The sequence below is a fragment of the Eucyclogobius newberryi genome, unplaced genomic scaffold (genome assembly GCF_026437365.1).
Source record: "Eucyclogobius newberryi isolate DKJ021-1_F unplaced genomic scaffold, fEucNew1.0.hap1 SCAF_20, whole genome shotgun sequence".
Classification (NCBI taxonomy): Eukaryota; Metazoa; Chordata; class Actinopteri; order Gobiiformes; family Gobiidae; genus Eucyclogobius; species Eucyclogobius newberryi.
In genome coordinates, this window is record NW_027315835.1 from 18,796,720 (window position 1) to 18,820,291 (window position 23,572).

Genomic DNA, 23,572 nt, shown 5'->3' on the forward strand with positions numbered 1-23,572 from the left:
CGGGAGAGCTTGGATCACCTTGGGCACAGGCCTCAGTGTGTGTTCATCCTGTTGCCATGGTTACTATTGCAGAGTTGGACACAACATCTGCAGCTTATAGTGCCTCATTACTGATGAAATCACTTCAGTGGAAAGTCTGCTCATATGGGTGTCCTTAGTGTGCTGCTCTGCTCTGCTCCAGGTCCTGCTCTCCTAAAGGTTAGCCGTGACACAGAGTACAAAAACATCTGTCCAACAACATGCTTCAGAGCTAATTGGGCCAATGAAAACCGTCCCCCTCTGTCCCGATGATGTGAACTATTTACAGGGAGGTTGGGCAACGTCTGTTTGACGTTAGTCTTTGTGGGAAAGGCGGTTCACACCATGTTGCACATGCAGAAAAAATCTCTAGGCTGCAAAGACCGAATGAATGCATAACAAGTTTATCAGGCATTTGGGATCAGTTAAGTAAAGTTTCAAGAGAGTCCGTTGGCAGAGCTCAGTTAGGAGTGGCTGTTGTTCTTCCAACAGACACCACCTGCCATAAACACTTTACACTTGTAGTGGTCTTTATTAAAAGGTGAGCCGATTGCCCCACAGACATGCACCCTCTAGTCTAGTTTGTTATTGCATATCTGGCTACACCCTGTCCCACACTTTCATAACGCGCCGAGTCAGGGACACTCGCTTTTTAAAGTTTCCAAAAACATGCCTGTCAGCTTTATCTCTGCGCTGAGGTCTGAGCCGAGAAGAAACGCTTTCCTGCGTGTTCAGTGCGTGTTCAGTGCGTGTTCAGTGCGTGTTCAGTGCGTGTTCAGTGCGTGTTCAGTGCGTGTTCAGTGCGTGTTCAGTGCGTGTTCAGTGCGTGTTCAGTGCGCGCATAAAGTTTCAAATGCGCACGTCATTTTAGGAAATGTCACTGTTTTCTTCTGCTGCGCTCCTCTGCGTATGGGACCCGCACTCGAGCCAGAGACTTGTGTTTTTTGGCAGTGCGCGGAGAATGACGTCGACAGGCGTGGTAATAACAATGAGAACAATATTAAGTCCAGACACTGAGCCTGTGGCGTAACGAAATGTAAACGCTAGAGGCGGGGCTCCAACCCGTAACATTTCTCTACACGTTTTACTAATAAAGCTGATTTTAATGAACGTGAGGGTCGCGGCTGTGGAGTTTCCTGTGAGCGCGCGCTGAAGGTCCGAGCTTACAGTACATAGGAAATGAGTCATAGGAGTTGAGCTGCGGCGTGGGTGTGTGCGCTATTAAAACAAGGCGCAGACTCCTCCAAGTGACTCACTCTGATGCTCGCTTTTCCATGGTGAAAACCAACCAGCGCGGGCTGCTGCGCACATGAACTGTTGGGAATTCTGTGGGAAACGCCGCAGCTTTAACTCTCAGACATCATGGCCTCGAACACCTTTTGCGCTTTGTGCGGGATTATTATTGCAGCTGTGACTCATTTCCATGGAGTGGACGCTCAGAAAAGTAAGAGGATTCACTTTTAATTCACTTTTTATACATTTGTTTGAAAATATTTGTATACATTTGGGGAATGCTTTTAAAACGGTGACATTGAGTGATTGTTTTCCCAGTTTGTTTGTGTAGATTGTCTTGTGTTGGTCCATGTGAACACGAGTTCTGGTTATTCTGGACTCAGGCGGTGCACTGCTTACATTTGGCTTCTTTTACTAGCTGCATATCTCACCGGTTCCGCATTCCTATCGCCTTATTTCACCCCGTCCATCCGTGTCCCGGAGGAGAATGGACAGACCACATGCACAGCCCTGTTTAGTGTCCAGTTAGCACAGATATTCTCACTCCTTTCTCGAGTCTTTAATTGAAGAGACGTTCCTCCATCAGCGTGTGCAGACCTGGCCTTGGCCCCAGACACTGATATTAGAAAATGCAACAATGAATAAAGATTATCCACACAACACTTCCCATAGAAATACGTCAAAGTCCACTACACGATATGAATGTGAATAATTTGTACATCTGGTCATCAGCTGTTGGTCCACCCACCCCTCCTCCTTCTCAGCCATGACAAAATACAGGCCCCCACACCCAAAAACACCCTTTGTCAGCCAGGGTGCTGAGATCTGCAAAGGTCCTTAGGGCAACAACTTTAAAATATGTCCACATTTCTGCATAACTCACTGACAGTCCATAAAAGTGTAACTCTATGTGGCCGTTAAAGACAGACTAGGCATGTTAGGTGTTTATATTGTCTCTCTAAACAATGTAACTTCACAGTTTGGACAGATGAACCGGCAGCCACAGTTCACCTCCTTCCTCTGACCTCTCTGAATGATGTAGCATTGCAGTCATCCGCAGAAATGCTTACAAGATGTGTGACAGGGTTGTTACGGTGACCACTGCAGTAAAGTCAGTGGAGCAGGAGGCTGGGGTTGGTCTCTAAGGACACATCCAAATATCTTACACATGCCTTTTTACAACAGATGTCTTTTTTCACACAGGCTTGTTAATGGCCGGTACTACTTTGTGCCTTCAGTAACGTGATCCAAGCTTTTGTTCACGTACAATGTGCCTCAGGATCTTGTTCGAGTAAAGGAAAGATTGCTTAGATCTGGAGATTTCTCTTAATTCCCCATGATGAGACAATCGGGTCCATCTGAAATGTTTCACTGTTGAGGTTCCAGCTACAGCTTCTTTTTCTCTTTGCAATAAGCCTAAATAATTTGATTTGCAACAAAAGCATATTGTCCTGTAGTAAATGTCCCAAGTTTCTCGATCAGAGCTGAAGGAAGGAAACAAAATCTGTTCTTTATCTGAAAGTTAAAGCCTCAATTAACCATTTCCACAAAACATAAGCCTCTGCCATTCACATGCTGAACATGCAAGGCAACTCCAGACTACACACAACAAAGAAAGCTCAACAGAATTCTACAGTCTGAGAAATGATTATAATTAGAAAAGTATAACATGTAAGGATGGGCGATATACAATGGTGGAAACAATGCAATAAGTATCTGTACTTTATTTTACATGGGCTTCTTTTTACTTTTTCATCACTACGTTTGAGGGAAATTAAAATTAACTTTTCATATAGTTTTGAGGTTCATTTTTTTGCATGTTAACATCTTGATTAAAGGTTTTGAGTTCAAGTCCCGAGTTGGAGCAAACAAATATAAAAATTACTTCACTACATTTGACTTGACAGTTCTCCAAATCTGTGTGATATACTTTTAGTTTAGTGTATATATATATTTTTAGCGGATACTTGAATACTTTGAAAGACTACACTGCAAGTTTGCATGTTATTTAGGTGAGAACAATTATTTCTCACAAGATGCTTGAACTTGAGCAACAGTAATATGCTGGTATTCGAGCTTAAAGACTATTTTTATTGGTGTTAAAAAGGGTAATTGTGAATAATAAGTGCAGTATTGAATATCCAGAGGCGCTAGTTTGAACTGTACATGTTCATCATGATGTCCCTGAACAAGACACCTCCCTTCCCTAATCTTATCAATAAACTGTGTTGTTGAGAACGCTGTAACCGTATCTCACGGCGACAGAATAAAGAAATGGCTTGTAATAATGTTTCTGTTTATTTACTGTCCTCTCTGCGTTTCATCTTTCTGTATAAATCTTTGTTCTCGTCTGGAAGTGGAGAAGTTTTAATTGTTCAGCTGTGAACAGGCCATGAAAATAGATGAGGCGATGCGCTATGTCTACAGACACTGAGCCCCCCTGCTGCGGTCTCCTCTGTCCCACCCGGCTGCACATGTACCACTGTGCACAACACAGACACCAGGCGCTTCCTTAACTGTTTATCACACATCCTGCGCCCAAAGTTACTGAGTAATGCTCCCGCTGGTGGCAAAAACCCAAAGGAATTTCCCCAGTTTTTTTTAAAGGAAGCCCACAGACTTGTTTTTTCATGTGCAAGTGTCTTATCTAGTCCAAAAGAGTTACAGAGCCAGTTCCCACCACCAGGCTCAATACAATAGGAAGAGAAACATCTAAGGGAAAGTGTGTTTCAAACTAATTGTTGCAAAATGATTGTACTGCATAATATGAAAGTATCTTTAACCAGGTAACATGAACAATGTGGAACAATGTGAAACTATGTTTATGCTTCTTTGGTCAGACTAGTGTGAGCAAAAGTAGCCTTTTTTAAAATATCAAATCTTTGCTATGAGTGGAAAACATGTGTTGGTAAACATCACAATAGGTGTGTGTATATATATATATATATATATGGGGTCAACAGTGATTGGACCTAACATGTATTCTCATCATCTTCCCTTCACTTTACCTAATTAAGCCGTTTGTTTGCAGGTCAATGCAAAAGTGCAGAGTTCTGGAACTCCGATTTGGATGTGTGCGTCCCGTGTGCATCATGCAAACAGTACCCCAAGACCCCATCCTGCAACACATGTATGTCTACTTTCCTGTTAATGCCTCCACTGATTTTGATGACTAGGAGTTCCTCATGTTTTGTGTCTTTCACAGGTAAGTCCATAGATGACACTCCAGATGTGTGGAAGTTTGCAGCCATCACTAGTTTCTCAGTGTTAGCAGTGGTTCTGGTGGGAGCGGCGCTCATTATTGGGGTCATGGTGCACAGACGCAAGTCACACAAGAGGCCTTTACGTGGTGAGACTGCATCATCAACATAACGGAATAAATGAATGCTCCTAATGTTAGTAAAGATAAGAAAGTTATATATGTAAACAGATATTAATTTCTTGAAGCTTTGTAACTGTAGCATAGACATGTACGCCGCCAACAGGGGGGACATTGTCAGCAAAGACACGTGTAACTCACAGTAGTTGAAGATGGTCTTCAGCGAAGGTATGCTGTCTGTTGCCGTCTGATTTACTCCTTTATTTTTGTTACAGAACCCATTGAAGAGACTGCCGGACCACTTTATCAAGCTTAAAATATAAGTAGGTAAGCATTCCTCTTAGTAATACAAGTGTCACATACTGGTAAATGTTAACTACTTCATGTGTGTCTCTTCAGCCTCATGTTTGGTAATGTGACCAGCCTCAGAACGAGGTCCGCCCGTTATACTGTGACTGCAGAGTATATTCTTCATGGACATTTGGGGACATTACACTGTCAGATGTGTCTCCTCCTCAGTGCAGGTCGTGTAGTGGACTAATGTTTTACAAGAGGAAATCATGGATCTATTAAAATATCCAAGAACCCCAAAACACCTCCATAGCAACAGTGGACAAGTGACTTTTTTTTCGTTTTTATAGTGTTTTTTTCCGTTAACTTGTCAAACAATCTTTCTCGCCACCTTAGGAAAATGTACTGATGTGATTCCATATTGGTTTGGTGTCTCTCATGCCCTTCCCATACGACTCCTAACTGGGACTGGTAGAATCGGTGCTCAGACTGTTTATATATGAATATCATTTGTCAAGTTTCCGTAGGTTGAATGTAAGATCCCATAGACTTCATGTTTGGCACATCAAGGCCATTTGAATGTAGCTAATTGTAGATGAACTGCATCTATTCCTGCCAGTACTTTATAGTTATTTTAGTAATCCGATGAAAGGGAAACAATTATTTTAATGCACTTCCTTAAGCTTTGACATTACCACCCAACGTTTTACAGTAAGTTGCAAGGAAACGCTAACATGAAAGTAATGGAAACAGCACCTCCACTTCTTGAAGGTGGAGCCACACAATTTAAACGCTGCCAAAACATTTTATATTTACATCTGGAGTGAAAAAAAATGTGGACGTCTGGTTTGAATTTTCTGAATCTAAACAAGTGCGTCGCTGTTTCCTGCTTTTGATTCCGTTCACAAAATCAACTGAATATTTGTACAAATACATTTTATGTTTTTAGTTTTGTAGATGTTTATATTATTTATTTGTACACATCTTGCAGTTTTGCCAATCTGTAAGGTACAAGCACATATTTCTTAATTAAGGGACTCCGGTGAAGACTCTTCGAAGGCCAGCGTTCAATGTTACTGAGCAAAAACTTTCTGCCTTTATTCGCTTTGTATAGATTCTTGTAAATATTGTACATGCACTGGCTTTTTTAGGCAACCTTTTAAACAGTTTTATGTACCAAATGTATTTTCACAATAAAACTGACAAACTGTTTTGTATGTGGTTTCACTTCTTCTTTTTGTAGTCTCTTGACCAACTGCAATTCAGTTTACTACGCACCATATGATAAAGTACACAGGCATAGTAAAACATAGTGTACACACCCAAAAAATTTAATATTATTGAAAAGGTGTATTTATTTCAGTAGGTCTGATGAAAAGCGAAAGGAATTTGATGTTATTTATTGTATATACTTATGTACAGAGATTGGTTTAATGAACTGTAATGCTTCACAATTATAACATTACACCAATGTGATGCTAGCAGAGTGTAAGTATGTTCATTTAATATTTCAAACAGGAGACTTTTGCTTGACATTAAAATTGAGGCAATGTTTCGGTCAACATTAATATCTCTGAGTCTGTACACAAAATGTAACTTACTGCATTATAACATTCAATTAGACAGAAGTGAACACTGATACGTCAGATGGGGAGGAATTCTGGAAAAAATCTGTACTCAAAGTATTAACAGGCATTGTGTGAGACTTTCTATATTAGCATATTTTACTAGGCAATTAAGGGAAATGCAATACTACTACTACCATGTATGTGTTTGAAGCTCAAGTGTATAAATACACGTAATTCATAAAGTTTAACAAAAAAAAGATAAAACAATTGTTTATTTGTGGAAATTAAGAGGCTAAGATTTTAACAAATTACAACATAGTGAAATGTAACAGCAACAAAAACATACAATAAGAAAAAGGGAAAAGTTCTGAGTATGTACAGAATAGACATTTACATGCCAGGTCCAGTATATAAACTTGCATATATAGGCTTTTCTACAGTACAAAAACACTTAACATGTTTATCATGTTTTGTCACTGACATTTGGACACACCCAGAGGTATTTGACTAAAAATAACAAACCTGCCCCATGTGAAGGCCCAGAGGAAGTGGCCACTGATAACAGAGCAAACAAAAGGATCCAGAAAATAGGCAGCTGCAGACTCTTCTAAACACAATTATGACAAGAAAAGAAGTCAGAATATTATACAATTTCAATATTCATTAATCTATTGATTATGAGATTGTAAACAAGCTCTTTTTTATTGGTGCAACTAGTGCACAAGAGTTTGCTCACTGACTTGTTTCTTCTAGGATCAGTTAGAATCAGTTATTACTAAGCCACAAGCTTATTTTTTGTCTGGCTGTTTATGACACTTTAACTTGACTTTATCATCATTCACAAAGTTAGATTTCATAAAGCAGATCACATATTTGAGGAATGGTGATGTAATTAATGAAAGTGAATCAAGGATTTCCCTGTTGTTTGTTAAAGTGTCAATAATGAATAATCGTTTCTTGAAACTGTAACATCCCTAGATTCTGCAGGACAAAAAAAACCTTGAAGTCTTGAAAAATAGCTTTGAACTAAACAACTGAAATGGAATACTTTATATTCTAATTAAAAAAAAATTCTGTTAGTCAGCAAAGACAAGAATTGTATGCATTCATAAAGTATTCTAAATGAAAACTATAGAGTCCGGAGAGGTAAAGTCAGTAGTAAAATATGTATTCAATGTTCATTTTACGTTCCTTTTTACAATTACTGATACAACCCACAAATTCCCTCTGCCGTTTTATTAAAATACATTATGCATCGATGTCCGAGTCCATTAAATCATTTGCATCCATGCAGTTCTGGTGCATCTTCTCGTGATGTCTCAGGTTGGACTTGCTCGAAAAGCTCTTGTCGCAGACTGAACATGCGAATGGTCTCTCCCTGGTGTGAATCCGTCTGTGGGACATGAGCTGACTGGACGCCCGGAAGGCCTTCCCGCACTCGAGGCACTGGTAACGCTTTGGCTCTGTGTGGATGCGCTTGTGGTTTTTGAGAGCCATGAGGTTGGTGAACTCTTTCTGGCAAACGGAGCAGAAGAAGCGTCCCGTTTTGTGGCTGTTTTTATGGTTGAGGAGAGAGCCGGCGTGACGGTATGTGCGGCCGCAGTGCTCGCAGACGTGGACTTTATCTTCTGAGTCAGTTTTCTGCTGGACGTGGGACGAAGGCGCTGGCTCTTCGTTTAGGGTCGGGTCGTGTGAGATGCCGTTTTGGTCCACTTGGTCCTGGTGCGTGTTTTGGCCTTTGCCGTGCGCTGCCATGTGCCTCTGCAGGTGCGACTGCAGGCAGAAGATCTTGCCACACTCGGGGCAGCAGTGGCGGTTGATCTGGGAGTGAGCATGCAGCGCCAGTGGATCGGGAAACGTCTGAAGGCACAAGGAGCAGTGGTGGAGGTTTTCCGAGTGAGTCTTCTTGTGGTTGAGGAGCGAGCCGGCGTGATGGTACGAGCGTCCACACAGGTCACACCTACGGTAGGAAGTAGAGCACTTTTGATCAACTTACAATTCAGAATTATTTACATTACCTTAATCCAAACGCAGTAGTCGTATTATATTCATCAACCTTGGTTACTCGATCGGTTTGTCATCTAGTTAGGGTGTAAAAAGTATGCACTGATGTTTTAGTCAAGCTATATTATACATTATAACAACAAAAGACTGGTTTAACTTGTAGTCTGGGCACCAATAAGCTTTCTTAATTGTGCAATTATGACACAGGAGTTTGCCCACTGACTTGAGTATGAAACATATGTATAAATAATGTTGTATTTTGTTTAAAGCTCACAGAACTTACTTGAAGCACTTGTCTGATTGTTGGTCCGCTGTGCCACTCGGCTGACCTTGAGGACACTGGTGCCTCTGCAGCCCGGTCCGTCCCCTGAAGCTCTTCCCACAGTCGGGACAGCTGAAGCGACCGGCCCCGCCACTGTGGATCTTCTGGTGGTTGTACAAGACACTTGCCACCCGAAAGGTCTTCCCACACGTGAGGCAGGCGTATTTCTTCTTCTGAGTGTGGATGCGTGTGTGGTTGCGTAACGCCAAGAGGTTCGAGAAGTGCTTGGAGCAGAACGTACAGTTATAATGTCCAGTCTTGTGAGTGTTTTTGTGGTTGAGGAGGCTGCCGGCGTGGCGGTAGCTGCGATTACATATGTTACATGTAAAGAAGCGCGGCTCTTTAGTTGAGGGTCTACTAGTTTGACCATCACTTGTTGAAGATTTGGAAGATTTGGGACCTTTAGATCTGCTGCCCCTGCCTCTCTTGGGAGTTGCGCAAACATGGACTAAAAGCTGCTTCTTTGACCTTAATTTTTTCCCACACTTCAGGCAAGGATGTCTTTTAAACGCAAAGTGGCTGCGCAAGTGGTTCTTCATGGCAAGCTGATTAGGATAAGAGTTGTTGCATATGGAGCACATGTATTCACCCGTTTTATGCGAGTTTTTGTGGTTGATCAGACTTCCTGCATGCCGATAGGTGCGTCCACACAGGTCACACGCAAACGGGCGCTTGTCACTTTTGTCCTCATCAATTTTAGCTTCAGATTCTTGAAGCTCTTTGTTGGTTTTCTCTAAGGGAAAATCTTGGCTGGCATTAGCACTTAATGGCTGCACTTTCCCTTCAGAGCTGTTTTCTTTGTTTGGTGTAAGAATCTGGTCCTGGGAATTATCTCGTTTTTCTTTTTTGTGTTTCTTCAGGTGGTTCAGTAGCTGCTTCTGGATTTTGTAGGCTTTCCCACATTCATCACACCTGAACCTGAAGGAGATAAGAAACGCTCAAATTACTACCAATTTGAACAGAAAACACACCGCAAAACCGTAAAAAAGAAAAGTTTTATATAGATTGATTTAAATTATATTAGAGATTACATTTCAATTATTTTGAAAGTGATTTTTAAATATCTTTATTCATAATATTCAAATGTTAATAAAAATATTTAATGTTTATCTGTAGTATCTGTATCTGTAGTTTATCTGTATCGGTTTCTTTTGTATTGAATGTCTTATATTGCTCAGCTCTTTGCATTCGATAGAATTTGGAAATGTATGAGACGCATGTGCTTTTAAAATCTACAATAGTCAAATTTACTGCCATGGAGAAGTAAGGGAGAGAAAAAGAGAATAAACTAACCTTTTAACATCAAAGTGGGACCTCTGGTGGCTTTTCAGAGCCAGCAGATTGTAGAAGTTCTTCTGGCAAATATGACAGCAGAACAGCCCTGTTTTGTGGGACTTCTTGTGGTTCAGCAGGGAGCATGAGTGTCTATACGAGCGTCCACACTCGTCACACTTAAACTGCTGCTCCTCTTTGTCTAAACTTGTGTCTGCATTATTGCTTGGTTCCGTCATTTCTTCTATATTCTCTGTTGTTGACTGATTAGTATCAACATTACATCCGTGGTTTTCAAGATGACTGTAGCTGGTACAGAAGATTCCACAGCTGCCGCATATGAGCTTCTTCCCGTCCTTCACTTCACACTTGTTATCCACGGTCTCAACACTGTCTAGTTGTCCTGTGCTGTGCAGAAGCTGATGATTGACAAGGTCTTGGTCATGTGAAAAACTTTCTCCACATAAACAGCAAATTATCACATCACGGAATTCCTCTTCTTTGACTTGTTTTCTTGAGGACGTGCGTGTTGGGATTGAGCTATCAGGGGTGCTCTGTGACTGTATGTGCACTCGCATGTGGTTCCTGAGGGCCCCGATGCCGTTGTAGCGGTTTCCACAAAATGAGCACTGATAAAAATCTTTCTCATCTTCCCCCTCCTCATCAGCTGCGCAAGAGTAATAATCAACACTCTCATCTTCAGGAAATTGGTTATTCTCAATGTCATTGTCATCTATTCCATGTAAGTCAATAGGACTGCCTCCATTTTCAACATTGTCCTGGAGGTGGTCACTGCTTTCAATAAAATTGGTACTTGTAAGGTTTTGCTGTTGAAAATATTGTACCTTAGTTAAATCAAAATCCAATGATTGTTCGGAGTCCTGGTTTAAATACCCATTTAATAAAGATTCCTGTGTGGGTTCAATACTAGCAGGGATGTCCTCCTGTGAGGTGTGTTGTTGGCCTTCCATGGTTTGTAGCTGAGATGAGAGCCAGTTCTGCCTCAAACAATCAGAAGATGCTTCTTTATGGATACGAAGATGACCTCTAAGCGATGCTAGATTTTGACAACTCTTTCCACAGACAGAGCAATGAAAGTCCCCAATCTGGTGCGACCTTTTGTGGTTGACGAGGCTACCATTGTGACGGTACGTTTTAAAGCAAACGTCACATTTATAAGGCCGTTTTGAATCTACAGCTGAAGTCTGATCTGTACTATTGTTATTGTTTTGTGCAACAAGCTTTTGTGCACGTGCGGAACGTCGCTTTTGTGTACTGTTCAGAGGTGAAGTTTCAAAATCTGAACAGTTGTTAAAAAGACCATTGTTTGTAATTTGCTCATTAGGCATCTCAAATGACCCACTGTGACTCCCTGAAGATTCAGATGAGATTTGTTTAACAGAAGGTTGATAAAAATGGGACTCAGAAAAACAAGTGCTGTTGTCATAAAATGCATCATTCTGGTCCAGTGAAGGTGAAGAATTATGCATTTGAATGTGATCCTGAAATTCTTCTTCACTTGAAAATAATACCTGACACAAGTGGCAGAAATTCACTGGCACATCCTGACTTTGTGGTGAAAACTGATCCTGCGTGTAGGGGTCACAAAGTGAATCCACTGGACTTTCTGATTTCTGAGGTCTCTGATGGTCATACAGAGCGTCCATAATATACGATTTGTCGTCTGATTCACTTTTAAAAGGTTTATCCACATCTCTCTCCAGCTCTGTGTTACAAGCTGCATCTGTAAATGGGGAAATATCAGATGACAAAAAATCATCTGTGTGTCCATTTGGATCTTCATGTGTGACAAACTCCATGTCTACTTCAATGGAAGACTGCTCTTTTGTTTGCCTTGATTCATGCATTTTTTCATGTGCAACTAGTTGTGAAGGTCGTTTAAAAGTTTTCCCACATTCCATACAAGGATACTTTTTCTGTGAAGTGTGGCTGCGGAGGTGGTTCTTGAGCGCCAGAGCGTTGGAATGTTCTTTTCCACAAATGTCGCACTCAAAAGAACCAACATCATGAGTCTTTTTGTGATTAGACAGGCTACCAGCATGTCTGTAAGCACGTCCACATTCATCACATCTAAACTTACGGTCTTCGTCTGGTTGCAGGTGAATATCCATGTCCACAGGCAAAAACGCTTAATGAGATGCACCATGCCAGGAAAAATATCATATGGTTCGTGAGGAGCTTTTCGAAAGTTTAATGGACATGTTATATATATAATCTCACATGAAGAGGCGATTCTTGTGAGGTCGAAGAACCGAAAGTTGTTGAATTAAGGTTTTATATGCGGGGAAGGAAAAATTTAACGCTGTTGAAAAAAATAAACTAGAGTAAGAGATTGTATTCACCAGTACAGACTTTACCAGACTTTAGAAGGTAACGTTATGGCTAAATGACAATAACAGTAGCATGAATAGCCTTCAGCTAGCTAGCAAACGAAAGTAAATGTAGTTATTTGCGAAGGTAATCAATTTCAAGTATAAATTTAAGTACCTGCTGCGAGACTGGGATCGAGGTCAACATTCTGAACACGCTTAGTGTCTATTTCAAACACAAAAATATATTTTTTAGGCTCCTTTCTCCATCTGAATCCCACACCGTCCGAGTTGCTAGGAAACAGGAAATGTGCAGCAGCAAAATGGGTCCCTCTAGACATAGAAGAGGAAAGATAAATACTACTACTAATAAAAACGCCTATTGTCAAATGTTGCTGGACTGTGTTGAAATGTAATTTCCACTGTCGAGAAAATCGTGCATCAGACTAACACTAGGTTTGGTGCTTTAACTTGTAAACTCATTAAGACTTTGATGCGGAACCAAATGTAGTATTAGCTACTATGTAGCTTGGTTTGCGTAGATTATTGTAGTATAGCGATTTGAATAAAATAACCAAACCTAGAACATATTTTGTTATATGTGTATGTATATATTTTTAATGTTAAATGCATTGTTGAGAAATGAGACGGTGCGGTGTACACGTCTGTGTTGGTGTCAGCAGAAAGCGTTCGTCATCATGGTCCTAGAGTCGTCTACTTCCTGCAACCACTGCTCAACACGAACCATCACCTTACTGTAAATGCCACGAGTCACTGTCCTAGGTAACTGATTTAGGTAAGTAAGACATTCAAATCTTCGTAATATTTGAGTGCGTGTAAAGCTATATTTTTTTTAATGACAGTGTCCATTGTAATGCGCCAGCCGTGGTCCTAAAGCCAGCCATTTTGAGTGGAATAAAAAGCTAACAAACTAGCTTGTATAAAAATCGTTGCCTGCTGACACAATGGTGTAATTTCCAGCCACTGATGCTTTCCCAGTGTCGTCTGTTGTAAACAGCTGACAGGTGGACACTGTGGTGTCTGTCACTGCACCTACTTCCCATGGCTTCAGAGAAAAGCCCTAGCCTAATGTCCCTGAGGTCCTAATGCCAGCCATTTTGTCCCCAAATGTATTGAACGTAGATCTATCGATTTGCATGTCAAAAGTGAACTTCATTTCTCTTTTGCGTTCTAATTTGAATTAGTTAAGCTTTACATTGAATGTATTATAATATGTTTTCAATTGTTTCCTTTGTAGATTTGAATATGGATTCTCCTCAGCCTCTAGGAGACCCAATACTTCCTTCTGCTGAAGATAACAAGAAACCACATGTTAAAGATGTGCCAGCTAAAAAACGAAGCAGAGGCCGGCCTCGAAAATCATTTAATTGCCCTGATTGTACTGAGGTTTTCAAAAATATCTCAGCCCTATCAAACCACAAATTGTCTGCACACTCAAAAGAACGCCCACCACCACATTCTTGTTCTCAGTGTGACAAAACATTTTCCAACAAGGCTCAGCTCTCCAAGCACGAGCGCAGCCACTCTTCTCAGAGGCCCTTTCAGTGTCCCGACTGTCACAAAGCCTATAAGACTCCCACTGAGCTCCGCAACCACAGCCGCTCTCACACAGGTGAAAAGCCCTTTGTTTGCAGTGACTGTGGGAAGGCCTTCATGCAGGCTATTTGTCTGAGGATCCATATGACACAGCACAATGGAGAGCGCCCATATTCTTGTCGCCAGTGCTCCAAAAGCTACCCCACCTTATCCAAACTGAAGGTGCATATGCGCTCCCACACGGGGGAGAAACCCTATTTCTGTGCAGAATGTGGAAAGAGTTTTGCTGACCCCTCAGTTTTCAGAAAGCACCGGAGGAACCACCAGGGCCATCGGCCTTATGCCTGTGAAGAGTGTGGTAAAACATACACAGAACTGAAGGATCTGAAGAACCATGAGCGCTCTCACACTGGAGAAAAGCCCTATCTGTGCTCAGACTGTGGGAAAGCCTTCTCTCGCTCCTCATCGTTGGCATGTCACCAGCGCATCCACTCCCAGAACAAACCATACCACTGTGACCAGTGTGGCAAAGGGTTCACCCAGCTGTCTTCTTACCAGTCTCACCTGCGCACCCACTCTGGAGAAAAGCCCTTCCTCTGTCCGCAGTGTGGCAAGATGTTCTCCGACCCCTCCAGTTTCAGACGACACCAGCGCGCACACCTGGGTTTTAAACCTTATCCTTGTGACAAATGCTCAAAGAGATTTAGACAGCCGGCTGATTTGGCCGTACATGAGCGAGTCCACTCTGGAGAGCGGCCTTACAAATGCCTTAGCTGTGACAAAGCTTTTGTTGCATCATGGGATTTGAGACGCCACATGCTTGTTCACACAGGGCTCAGACCTTTTTCCTGCACTGAGTGTGACAAGTCTTTTGCAGAGCGCTCCAGCCTCAACAAGCACCGGCGGGTGCACTCTGGAGAGCGGCCTTTTAAATGTGGAGAGTGTCTAAAGTCTTTTGTGGTGTCGTCCAGTCTGCGTAAACATGAAAGGACACATCTGACTGAGCAGGCAGTGCAGCAACAGGAACTAGAGTCTGACTCTGGCCCTGCCAGCGAGGTTAATGCCAACACAGGCCACCCTCAGCTCTCCTCCCCTCACTGTGATGCCACCTTTGGTACTTGGGACGAAGTACCAGCCCCTGAGAGCCTTCACACCGTCAACTCGACCAGTCCAGCTTCAACCAACCATGTCTGTGATACCTGTCATGTAGAGTTCTCTCAGCTGACTGAGCTCCGTGAGCATGAGAAGCAGCACCCCAAGCCCCGGCCTCACGTGTGTGACAACTGCGGTAAAGCATTTCACCACAAATCAGGGCTGCGCAAACACCAGAAGATTCACTCCAACAACAAGCCCCATAGCTGTTCCCACTGTGGCAAAACATTTCTGTTCGCTGCATATCTTCGCAAGCACTTACGGACTCACGCAGCATCTACCACAACCAGTGACACAGACCCCTTTCCCTCTGCTCCCAGCCCTACTAGAGAGTCGCCGCCCAGCACAGTGGAGGCCAGTGCCATCTCCCTGAGTGTCCCTGTCACTACATTTCAGATTCTCCCAGAGTACTTGATCAAGCAAGAGCAACTTTCCCCTGTCTAGTATTTTACCTGTTGCCATAATTTCCTAATGATAATGAGATCTTCCTTTAATGTATATTTTAAGTTTGTATACATGTTGATTATTTTCTAAACATAATAATATGATGTATATAAAAGTTGTTCCTGTCTTGAAAAGTCATCAGTACTCCAACTGTTTTATTACCAAACCATTTATATTCAACATTCAATGGTTTTATTCTCTGTTCCCTTTTGCTACAATCTTAATCTAAGTTATATATAATATAACATGCTCTGACAGTGACTTAGACATACAATTATAATGTTTCTTTACTTGGTGTCATCTGTTAGTTTTATGGCTGTTTTTCAATGTCATAAGTTTGGTGAAAACATACATTGACATACAACTTTGCTATTGCCCAGCAAAACGTACCTGCTGATTTTTATTACTACGTATAGTGACATTTGACATTCTAGAATAGATAACCACAAATGCAAATTTCTTGGATCAATAAATGTTACTTGATACAAAATTATGTGCAGAAACCCCTTCCAAAAATGTGTAAATCACAGGAGGAAGCAAAGGCAGTTGCAAAACCTGATTTAGCCACTTTTTTGAAATGTAAGACAATTCTCACATTAAGCCTCCACTATTTTTTTTTTAAAAACGACACAAGCACTATACAATTTATGACGGTAGTATATTTTTTCCAAACTTAATTTGCAATCATCCTAAAGTACTGACCATCTATCACAAGTATCATGTGTGTCTTTCTGCAGCAGTCCAGTATTTACACGATGTAATGCTTGTCCTAAGCATTATGGCTTGAGTCTGGTCCAAGGGGGTGAAAGGTTGTCTGTGTTTGTTCTTCAGTGAATATAGATAGACTTCCTGTTAGTGTGCTTCATTGTGTAGAGCAGCGCTGCACCGGCATCAGTTAAAGACTGTAGAGAAGAAATTAAAGAAAAAAGTGCATTACATATTTTGGTGCAGAAACAAAGACATGTTTTGTTTTTTACCTGTGAATCTGAAGTGACAGATTTCTTCTGCAAAAAGAATTGTAAACATTGTATATTTCGTCAATAATAAAAGTCAGATTCGACATGTATACATGGATTGCTTACCCTTGTGAGGCTGTAAAAGCTGTTGTGGATTCCTTCCATGGTTTTAACCCATCCATAATACTCATCTTTGTCTTCTATGGTGTCATTAAAAGCACTAGGAGGGAGTGACAATGTGAGAAATGGTCATAGAGCAGTTGTTTTGTGAACCCCAAGCCCAAATAAATTAAAGAGGCTTAAAATGACTAGATTTTACATTTGGATGATTCCATTTGGATGTCCTAACTCAGAACTAAGTAGTAAAATAAAATGCACGTTAGGCAACCTATTATGTTTTGATGGTCTTTTTGAGGTTGCAACAGCACCTATCACAGTGCTTTAGCACATTTTTACTCTTTACGTTGGATGACCTTCCTATGCAAGCTAAGAAATGTTTTACCCATGCTGAAACACAAGTGTTTGCAAAAAGGTCTGCATACATTGCTCTTTCTAGGAGCCTCTTCTGCTGCCTCCCCTCCTTCATGGCATCCACAAATCGTCCTCGCACGGCCAGAGCAGCAGTAGCTTGAGATGAGTTGAGCTGAACGATGGCCAAAGACAGAGAGGACAGCACAGATGGGCTGAGAACCAGAAACACATTTTCAGTACTTTTAAAACAATAACATTTCCACATCTTCAGCGTTATAAAGGAGCCTACATGTTGTAGTGTGGCCTTCACTGGGGGGACAGACAAAGCACTAGCGATCTGTTGCATGCACTCTTTTAAGATAACCTACTATATTTATATTGAGAACAAATGCATATGCAGGATATAATGTAATAAGTTTCCATTACCTGTCATTTGTAACCTCTTTGGGAGCAGTTATCACTCGTAGCCTTTTCTGTCGGTTTCTTAGTGTGTATCTGACTTGGAGCTGTACATAGACTGTGCTGCCAGACACTGGTGGTGGAACTGAAACCAAAGAGCAGAAGTAAATGATCAATAGTAACTAAATCTCTACACCATTTATCAGAGACATTTATATGCAAGTAAGAAAAACAAAGGAGGCATTGCAGGAAGTTAGATTTTTTTGTATAGATAAAGTCCTAGAGGCACAACATGACTCTTTCGGAATTCTTTATTGTTTCCTGCTGTAATCTTCCTGTTTTAAACGGCCTTGCTCAGCTGCACACCCGATGACAAGATCTGTCAACTTGCTCTGTGTGAAGTTTCCTGCGCTACAAAATTAATTTGTAAGGTATTTGAATTCATTGTTTTTACCTTCTGCTCTATGATCACTGGCTCCAAATTGAAAGGTAATCTCTTTTTCAGGGTCAACATTCCCCACCTCTCTGATCCCTTTGTGACATCCCTCTCTTTCTCCTTTCACACGTCTGGAAAAACGTGCATATTACAAAACAGTTGGGCTTGTGTGACTGCAAAAAAGTCTTCTGGGTAACTTACAAGGATTTTGGCAGCAGAAATGACACTGTGCAATGTGTGGCTATTGTCCTGTTCTCAATAATCTCTTCAAACTCTTCATACAACCTGTCAGGACTTGCAATGACCACCTTAAAAATACAACTGAACAGGTTAAAAAAAATAAAAATAGCGTCATGGGCAAATTTGAGATGGCTTACTTTGCCTCCTGTTCGGTCTGCCAGTCTCCCGAGTTCATCCAGCCTGCAGTCTGTTCCCTCAATAGATAACACTGACACGGTCACACTAAGCAAGAGAAATACATGAATCCTGTCTACAACATCTATTTGAATGTGTTGATCAGTACAATTACCCCTGACTGGCAGCATATTCCCCCAGATCCTGGTAGAAGATGGTGGAGGAGAGAAGAGTGCGAGCATCAATGTCTTCCTCCTCTAGGTTTCCCAGTTCAGTGTTGGCCTTTCCATCAGTGCAAATGATCACCTTGGAGAAAACATATTGGAGGTGCTATTTTATTTCGCTGCGAAGATTGTAGCCCGCCTAAGGTCCATAGATTCTGGTATAGAGTAAAGGTCAGCCAGACAACATTTAAAGTATCATTAGAAAGAAATAGCAACAGTTCAAAAACACGTGATAGCTATTTATGGTATAAGTATCATAACTATTTGCACATTGCGGTGTTTTCCCAGTGGGGGGCACTATATAGAATAATGGAAAGCATCAATGAACCCATGTTTAAAATAGAATAGCATTAGACATAAAACCCAAAAATAGTTGAGGCCTACCTTTGACCCTGGGTGTCTGGATGCCATTGCAATAGTGAGTAGAGCAGCAGGACCTAAAGCTGTGGTTCCACTTTCCTTTAATCTTTGAATAAATGCAAACTTGTCAAACAACTTTCCATTAACTTTAATTAACTGTGAAATGTACTGTCTCTCACCCGATTACTTGTCTCTGCAGGTTGTCCTTATTCTTGTAGACAGGAGGTGGGCTGGGGAAAGAGGCGGCTACATTTTTGAGATATTCTATGTCAATCATCTCGTCACTGCTGAGGTAATGTGTCGGGTAGTTCTCATATCCATGCAGGGTGACCTGGAGACACAAATATTTATCTTAATATTTTTACTGTTGATTATTGGCATGTCATTTGTAACTTACTTTGTAGTTAAACGTAATAAGCCCCAGTCTTGTATTTGGTTGTTGTTCACTCAGTCTTTGTACACAGTGCAATACAGCATTTTGAGCAAACTTGTAGAGGAGACATTCATAATAAATAAAAGCTGTTTATTTATATGGTTTGCAAATTAAAAGCTAAAGTAGAAATAAGATTTACCTCAAGTCGAGATCTGTGGACAATTTCATCTCGCTCAATGACCTGATACAACAGAAATATGTGCATTAATACGTGCATTAGAAACACACTGGTAGTTACATGGTTCTACCTGTGAGGTGATGCTCATGGAGCCAGAGGTGTCGATGCAGAAGAGGAGGACAGGGTCAGCAGGTTGCGAGGGGTCAAGATCAGGGCTGAGTGAAAACAGGACGTCCTGAGCCTGCTCTGGGACACTGACAGGGACAGTTGTGTGCTTGTCCTTACAGAAGTAACACACATCCACCTGTAGGGACAATGTATATAAAAGAGTGTGGTGTGTTCAGTATCAAAGTATCAAACTGGTTCTAAACTATGTCTGTTTGTCAGAATGTCACAGAACGATCCCTCAGAAATAGCACCATTTGCCTGGAATTCTCTAAATCAACTGTTTAACTATTACATTTGATATTCTATTGTCTATCATGGTTTATCAACATAAGGATCAAATCAATAATACATTTACCACGTTTTTGTAAATGGAGTCCAGCACAGAGCCACACTTGGAGCATGATACAGGCTCTCCCTCTATGAGCTGCACTAAAACAACAGTGATGAATTCTGGAATTCAACTATTCTGCTTGAATTATATTATGATATGGAATTGTGGATGCATGTGGCTAACCTCTTTCTTCAGATTCAGATAGCAGCGTTCCCAAACTGACAAGAACAACATTGGGGTTTCCTGGAAGAGGCTCATTGTCAAAACCTACAGAAATAACAGTTAGTCACTGTAAATTGTATTGCATTGTAAAGAGAAAACAGTAAAACATACTTTTTGTAGTATTTTGAACAGGCTGAGGAGTTGATTTTGTTATAGAGGGTTGCGATGGTAATACCATCAAATACTCAGGCATCTGCTGCTGGTTGGCTGGTCGAGGAGGAAGAGTTGGAGCTATGGCAAAAACAATGTATATATTATCGTTAAATTTAAAGGGGCTATCTTTAAAGAAGACAAATGTCTACTTGGTGTGTTGTTCATTCTGCCTGGTAGGTGTGTCTCATACACCCCACTGCTGTCAGAGCTCTCAGGGTCCCAGAGCTGGCTGTTTAAATCAGGCTCACTTTGGGGGACATCATACATGGGGGTCCAGGGTTCACTGTACAAAGTAGAGCGATGCTTAGCAACAGGAGGAGTGAGGCGCATGTTTGGGGGCAAAAGAGCTGTTAAAAGACATGAGAGATTACAGAGGTCAGTATTTCTTAACATAACACAATTGAAAATTAGGCTGACATTGAAATATTAATTTGTTTTTTAAATTATTGTTCAGAATTTCCTTGGAAACATGTATTATATTTTTATGCTCTACTTCAGTGGTTCTCAACCTTTTTCAGTTGCGACCAAAATAAAAACCATAAAAAGTATGCTAACCGTATGTCTAATGTGTGATTTTTATTTTTTTTAAATAGACCCGGATAAAGGACTTTGGTTGGCCAACAATTAATAATCTACATTTAGCACTCCATTTGAAGGGAGTCAAGCTTTCTTTAAGACTATTGTATACATTTTCAGCTTTTCTCTCATATCTTCTGGGGACCCCCTGAAATCATTTCCCAAATGGGGGTCCCGACTGCTATGGGGGTCCCGACTCCCAGGTGGAGAACCACTGCTTTACTGTGTAATTTTGAGTGAGGGTCACTTTACCTGTTTTTTTTGCTGAATTCTGTGGAGACGACATGGTGCCAGAAAAAGCTCTGTTGTATAATGTGGCATTTTCATAAAAAACGGTGGTCTTTGTTTCCTTCCTCACTTCGGTTTTAGGGAGCTGCTCGATGACCTTGGAGGCAGCGGTCACCTGTCTAGTGGATGTTGGTGGTGGAGGAGGAGGCGTCCGAGGACGTACACACTTATGTGGAGGCAACAGTGCTGGAGGCAACACACAATGATAGCACAGGTCATATTTTCAAAGGATATAAGGTTAAGGCACAGGTTATTGTTCCTATTGGGATCCTTCAATGCCACTGGGGCAACCTGTCAGGAGCAGGGGAACTATCTCCAGGTCTTTGTGCTAAGCTTGGTCAGGACTAGCTGGATGGATCTACATTTACTCTCTGAGTAATCTAAAGCCCATTCACACATGCAGCCTTACCTGAGAATTTCCCTAGCATTTTGCTAGAGCAGTAATGTGTGAATAAAGGCAGAATTGCCAGTACCACTGATGAATTATTGGGTTACTAGCTTGTTTGCCAGGTTACCAAGTTCCATTTTCATTCAAAAGATTCAGCACATTACCGTAGCGATAGAATACAGAGACAAATGCCAGGTTAAGTGTGAACAGAGCAAACCTGGCAATGTTCTGAGACTGAAGCATCTGGCCTGAGCTGACATGATGACATCCCCCTCATAAGGGCTGGGAATCACGATTTTGATATTTTGTTACACGCAGTACATGGCTAATGATAATGAATAATATCACAAAACACAATATGGTGATGCATGCAATAATTGATACATGCACATAATATGATATGACACAATACTTTTTTCACAGGAACAACTACATATTTACAACAGTATTTTATGAATGAATTCAAGAATCAAAATGTGAGTTTGCCGAATTGCTGAATATGCCTAGTTGAATAAATATTGGTTACTATCTCCACAAAGAACCCACTGTAACAGAAAGAACATGCAGACTTCAGCTAGAGAGATGATGGGATGTTGGCCTGGCCAAGGAATCGAAGCCATGATCTCCTTATTGTGAGGCAAGAGCGCTAGCCGCTCTGACATCGTGCTCTGGGTCCTGACTATCTCTAATAAGCAAAATTGTAGTGTTCCCACAATTTAATGTTGAGAAATATATGTAAAAAATTGATATTGACTGAATCAACAAAATAAATCAGCCCTGCATAAGATTCCTGGAAGCGGGCTTGCCACCTACATTCTCCATGGAGGCAGATCAGTTGTTAAATTGTTTGCCATTCTTTAGAATGTTTGAGGCAAAGTAAGAACAAGTAAGAGCAGGTGGCAGAACCCCCACTAAACGTTTTGTGGAGAAACTTGACTTTCACAGTAAAGAGTGCATGTTTTTCAAGATGTATCGAGTACTATAAAACATAATTAAGTAATTGCGTGATTTAAGTAATTTTTTGGGCTGAAATCTTACATGGTGGGGCTGTATCATACCCATGATAACCCATGATCATCGGTATGGCAAATGTACCCATTGAATGTAATTATCATTACCACCAGTATAGGCCAATGCCAACACTATTGGGACAAAGAAAAATTGATGCGGAACTATAATTGTAGAGTCTTAATGTTGTAACATCGGTCATTACCTTCGCCCCACATTACAATACGCCACAGTATGCACATGATTGGTCCCTGGCTGTTGCTATGGCCATCATAAAAACACTGACCAAGTGAAGATTTAATACTAGTTATGAAAACCACATTGTCCCCCTTTTTAAAAGGGAGTGTCTACAGAGCCGCGGCGCGCGGCCGAAACTGCCATGTTATTTTGTGCCGCGGCACCTGAAACTATTGGGCTATTTGACCGCGCCGTTTTAGACCGCGCCGGGTTAACGTTAGGGTTAAGGTTAGGGTCAGGGTCAGGGTTAGGGTTAGGGTTAAAGTTAAGGTTAGGGTTAAGGTTAGGGTTAAGGTTAGGGTTTGGGTTAGTGTTAGCCATGAGGCTATATGGCCATGCCGCGGTTCCTGAAACTACTTGGCCATTTGACCGCGCTGCGGCTCTGCAGCCACGGCCTTTTTAAAAGAAAATAATTATAAAGGCTTACCTGATCTTTTAAAGACATTTGGTATAGGTGGCACATAAACAAATCCACAAGCAAATTCCATTGATGGCTCTTCCTGCCACATTAACAAACACAAATTCAGTGCCATTGTATCACAGTAATCAACATAATTACTACTACTAGAGCAATCACATCTGCGTTTAGGAAGCAGCAGCAAACAGTACAGCTAATATCCCACAGCTTACACAGGAAATAGTCAAAATATGTCAAGATTTACCTACATATAGTGGAGTTACTCCGGAGCTCAACTGTAAACAGCCATTTGAGACATGTTGTCCAACAGGTTTCCCACTTTCATGACAGTATGACAGAAGTACAGCTGGTTTGCTAGTCACAGTTGCATCTCGCTTTGCTCTCATGGTTAAACATTAGCTGTAAATGGGTGTAAACCAAGGAGTACTGCCGGGTTAAATCTTGCACTCCGTCTGCACCAGGATTCTTTGTTTTATAATAGTATATAACTGACTGCAATCACAGAATCACAGTCTCTCTCTC

At 41.3% G+C, this 23,572-nt stretch overlaps 4 protein-coding genes across 7 annotated transcripts; 2 read left to right on the plus strand and 2 right to left on the minus strand.

The window, feature by feature from the left end:
* The first annotated feature begins 1,157 nt into the window (after nucleotides 1–1,157).
* On the plus strand, nucleotides 1,158–6,078 carry LOC140369143 (tumor necrosis factor receptor superfamily member 12A). Of its 2 annotated transcripts, none has more exons than XM_072456400.1 (5): nucleotides 1,158–1,462; nucleotides 4,283–4,381; nucleotides 4,457–4,600; nucleotides 4,846–4,897; nucleotides 4,970–6,078. In XM_072456400.1, the coding sequence occupies exons 1-4, from the start codon at nucleotides 1,381–1,383 to the stop codon at nucleotides 4,884–4,886; spliced, it is 366 nt and encodes a 121-aa protein (XP_072312501.1). In that variant the 5' UTR covers nucleotides 1,158–1,380; the 3' UTR covers nucleotides 4,887–4,897; nucleotides 4,970–6,078. The 2 variants fall into 2 exon arrangements, with proteins under 2 accessions (XP_072312501.1, XP_072312500.1); XM_072456399.1 differs by having other exon boundaries at nucleotides 1,159–1,462; nucleotides 4,846–4,893.
* A 612-nt stretch (nucleotides 6,079–6,690) lies between these two features.
* Nucleotides 6,691–12,389, minus strand: znf646 (zinc finger protein 646). Its single transcript, XM_072455800.1, has 3 exons — nucleotides 10,049–12,389; nucleotides 8,717–9,673; nucleotides 6,691–8,389 (listed from the first exon to the last, which is right to left on the minus strand). Exons 1-3 carry the CDS (start codon nucleotides 12,157–12,159, stop codon nucleotides 7,678–7,680), a joined length of 3,780 nt encoding a protein of 1,259 aa, XP_072311901.1. The 5' UTR covers nucleotides 12,160–12,389; the 3' UTR covers nucleotides 6,691–7,677.
* Nucleotides 12,390–13,618: 1,229 nt separating this feature from the next.
* On the plus strand, nucleotides 13,619–16,111 carry znf668 (zinc finger protein 668). Its single transcript, XM_072455860.1, has one exon. The coding sequence runs from the start codon at nucleotides 13,624–13,626 to the stop codon at nucleotides 15,508–15,510; it is 1,887 nt and encodes a 628-aa protein (XP_072311961.1). The 5' UTR covers nucleotides 13,619–13,623; the 3' UTR covers nucleotides 15,511–16,111.
* Nucleotides 16,100–23,441, minus strand: LOC140368798 (circularly permutated Ras protein 1). 3 transcript variants are annotated; one of them, XM_072455857.1, is made up of 21 exons: nucleotides 23,299–23,441; nucleotides 23,060–23,132; nucleotides 20,964–21,185; nucleotides 20,285–20,482; nucleotides 20,094–20,213; nucleotides 19,944–20,027; nucleotides 19,785–19,858; nucleotides 19,392–19,565; nucleotides 19,283–19,324; nucleotides 19,108–19,197; nucleotides 18,890–19,041; nucleotides 18,735–18,816; nucleotides 18,302–18,432; nucleotides 18,150–18,234; nucleotides 17,974–18,080; nucleotides 17,791–17,903; nucleotides 17,364–17,481; nucleotides 17,009–17,149; nucleotides 16,593–16,686; nucleotides 16,488–16,514; nucleotides 16,100–16,412 (listed from the first exon to the last, which is right to left on the minus strand). In XM_072455857.1, exons 1-21 carry the CDS (start codon nucleotides 23,434–23,436, stop codon nucleotides 16,338–16,340), a joined length of 2,340 nt encoding a protein of 779 aa, XP_072311958.1. In that variant the 5' UTR covers nucleotides 23,437–23,441; the 3' UTR covers nucleotides 16,100–16,337. The 3 variants fall into 3 exon arrangements, with proteins under 3 accessions (XP_072311958.1, XP_072311959.1, XP_072311960.1); XM_072455858.1 differs by having other exon boundaries at nucleotides 23,295–23,368; XM_072455859.1 differs by lacking the exon at nucleotides 20,285–20,482.
* Nucleotides 23,442–23,572: the final 131 nt, after the last annotated feature.

Coding starts and splice junctions, on each gene's coding strand:
- LOC140369143 (XM_072456400.1), top strand. CDS start 1,381: ATGGCCTCGAACACCTTTTGCGCTTTGTGCGGGATTATTATTGCAGCT. Junction 4,382..4,456: donor GACCCCATCCTGCAACACAT/GTATGTCTACTT, acceptor TGTCTTTCACAG/GTAAGTCCATAGATGACACT. Junction 4,601..4,845: donor ACACAAGAGGCCTTTACGTG/GTGAGACTGCAT, acceptor TTTTTGTTACAG/AACCCATTGAAGAGACTGCC.
- znf646 (XM_072455800.1), bottom strand. CDS start 12,159: ATGGATATTCACCTGCAACCAGACGAAGACCGTAAGTTTAGATGTGAT. Junction 9,674..10,048: donor TCCCACTTTGATGTTAAAAG/GTTAGTTTATTC, acceptor TATCTCCTTCAG/GTTCAGGTGTGATGAATGTG. Junction 8,390..8,716: donor CAATCAGACAAGTGCTTCAA/GTAAGTTCTGTG, acceptor TTCCTACCGTAG/GTGTGACCTGTGTGGACGCT.
- znf668 (XM_072455860.1), top strand. CDS start 13,624: ATGGATTCTCCTCAGCCTCTAGGAGACCCAATACTTCCTTCTGCTGAA.
- LOC140368798 (XM_072455857.1), bottom strand. CDS start 23,436: ATGAGAGCAAAGCGAGATGCAACTGTGACTAGCAAACCAGCTGTACTT. Junction 19,042..19,107: donor TTATTACGTTTAACTACAAA/GTAAGTTACAAA, acceptor TTGTGTCTCCAG/GTCACCCTGCATGGATATGA. Junction 16,687..17,008: donor AGGCTCCTAGAAAGAGCAAT/GTATGCAGACCT, acceptor ACTCCCTCCTAG/TGCTTTTAATGACACCATAG.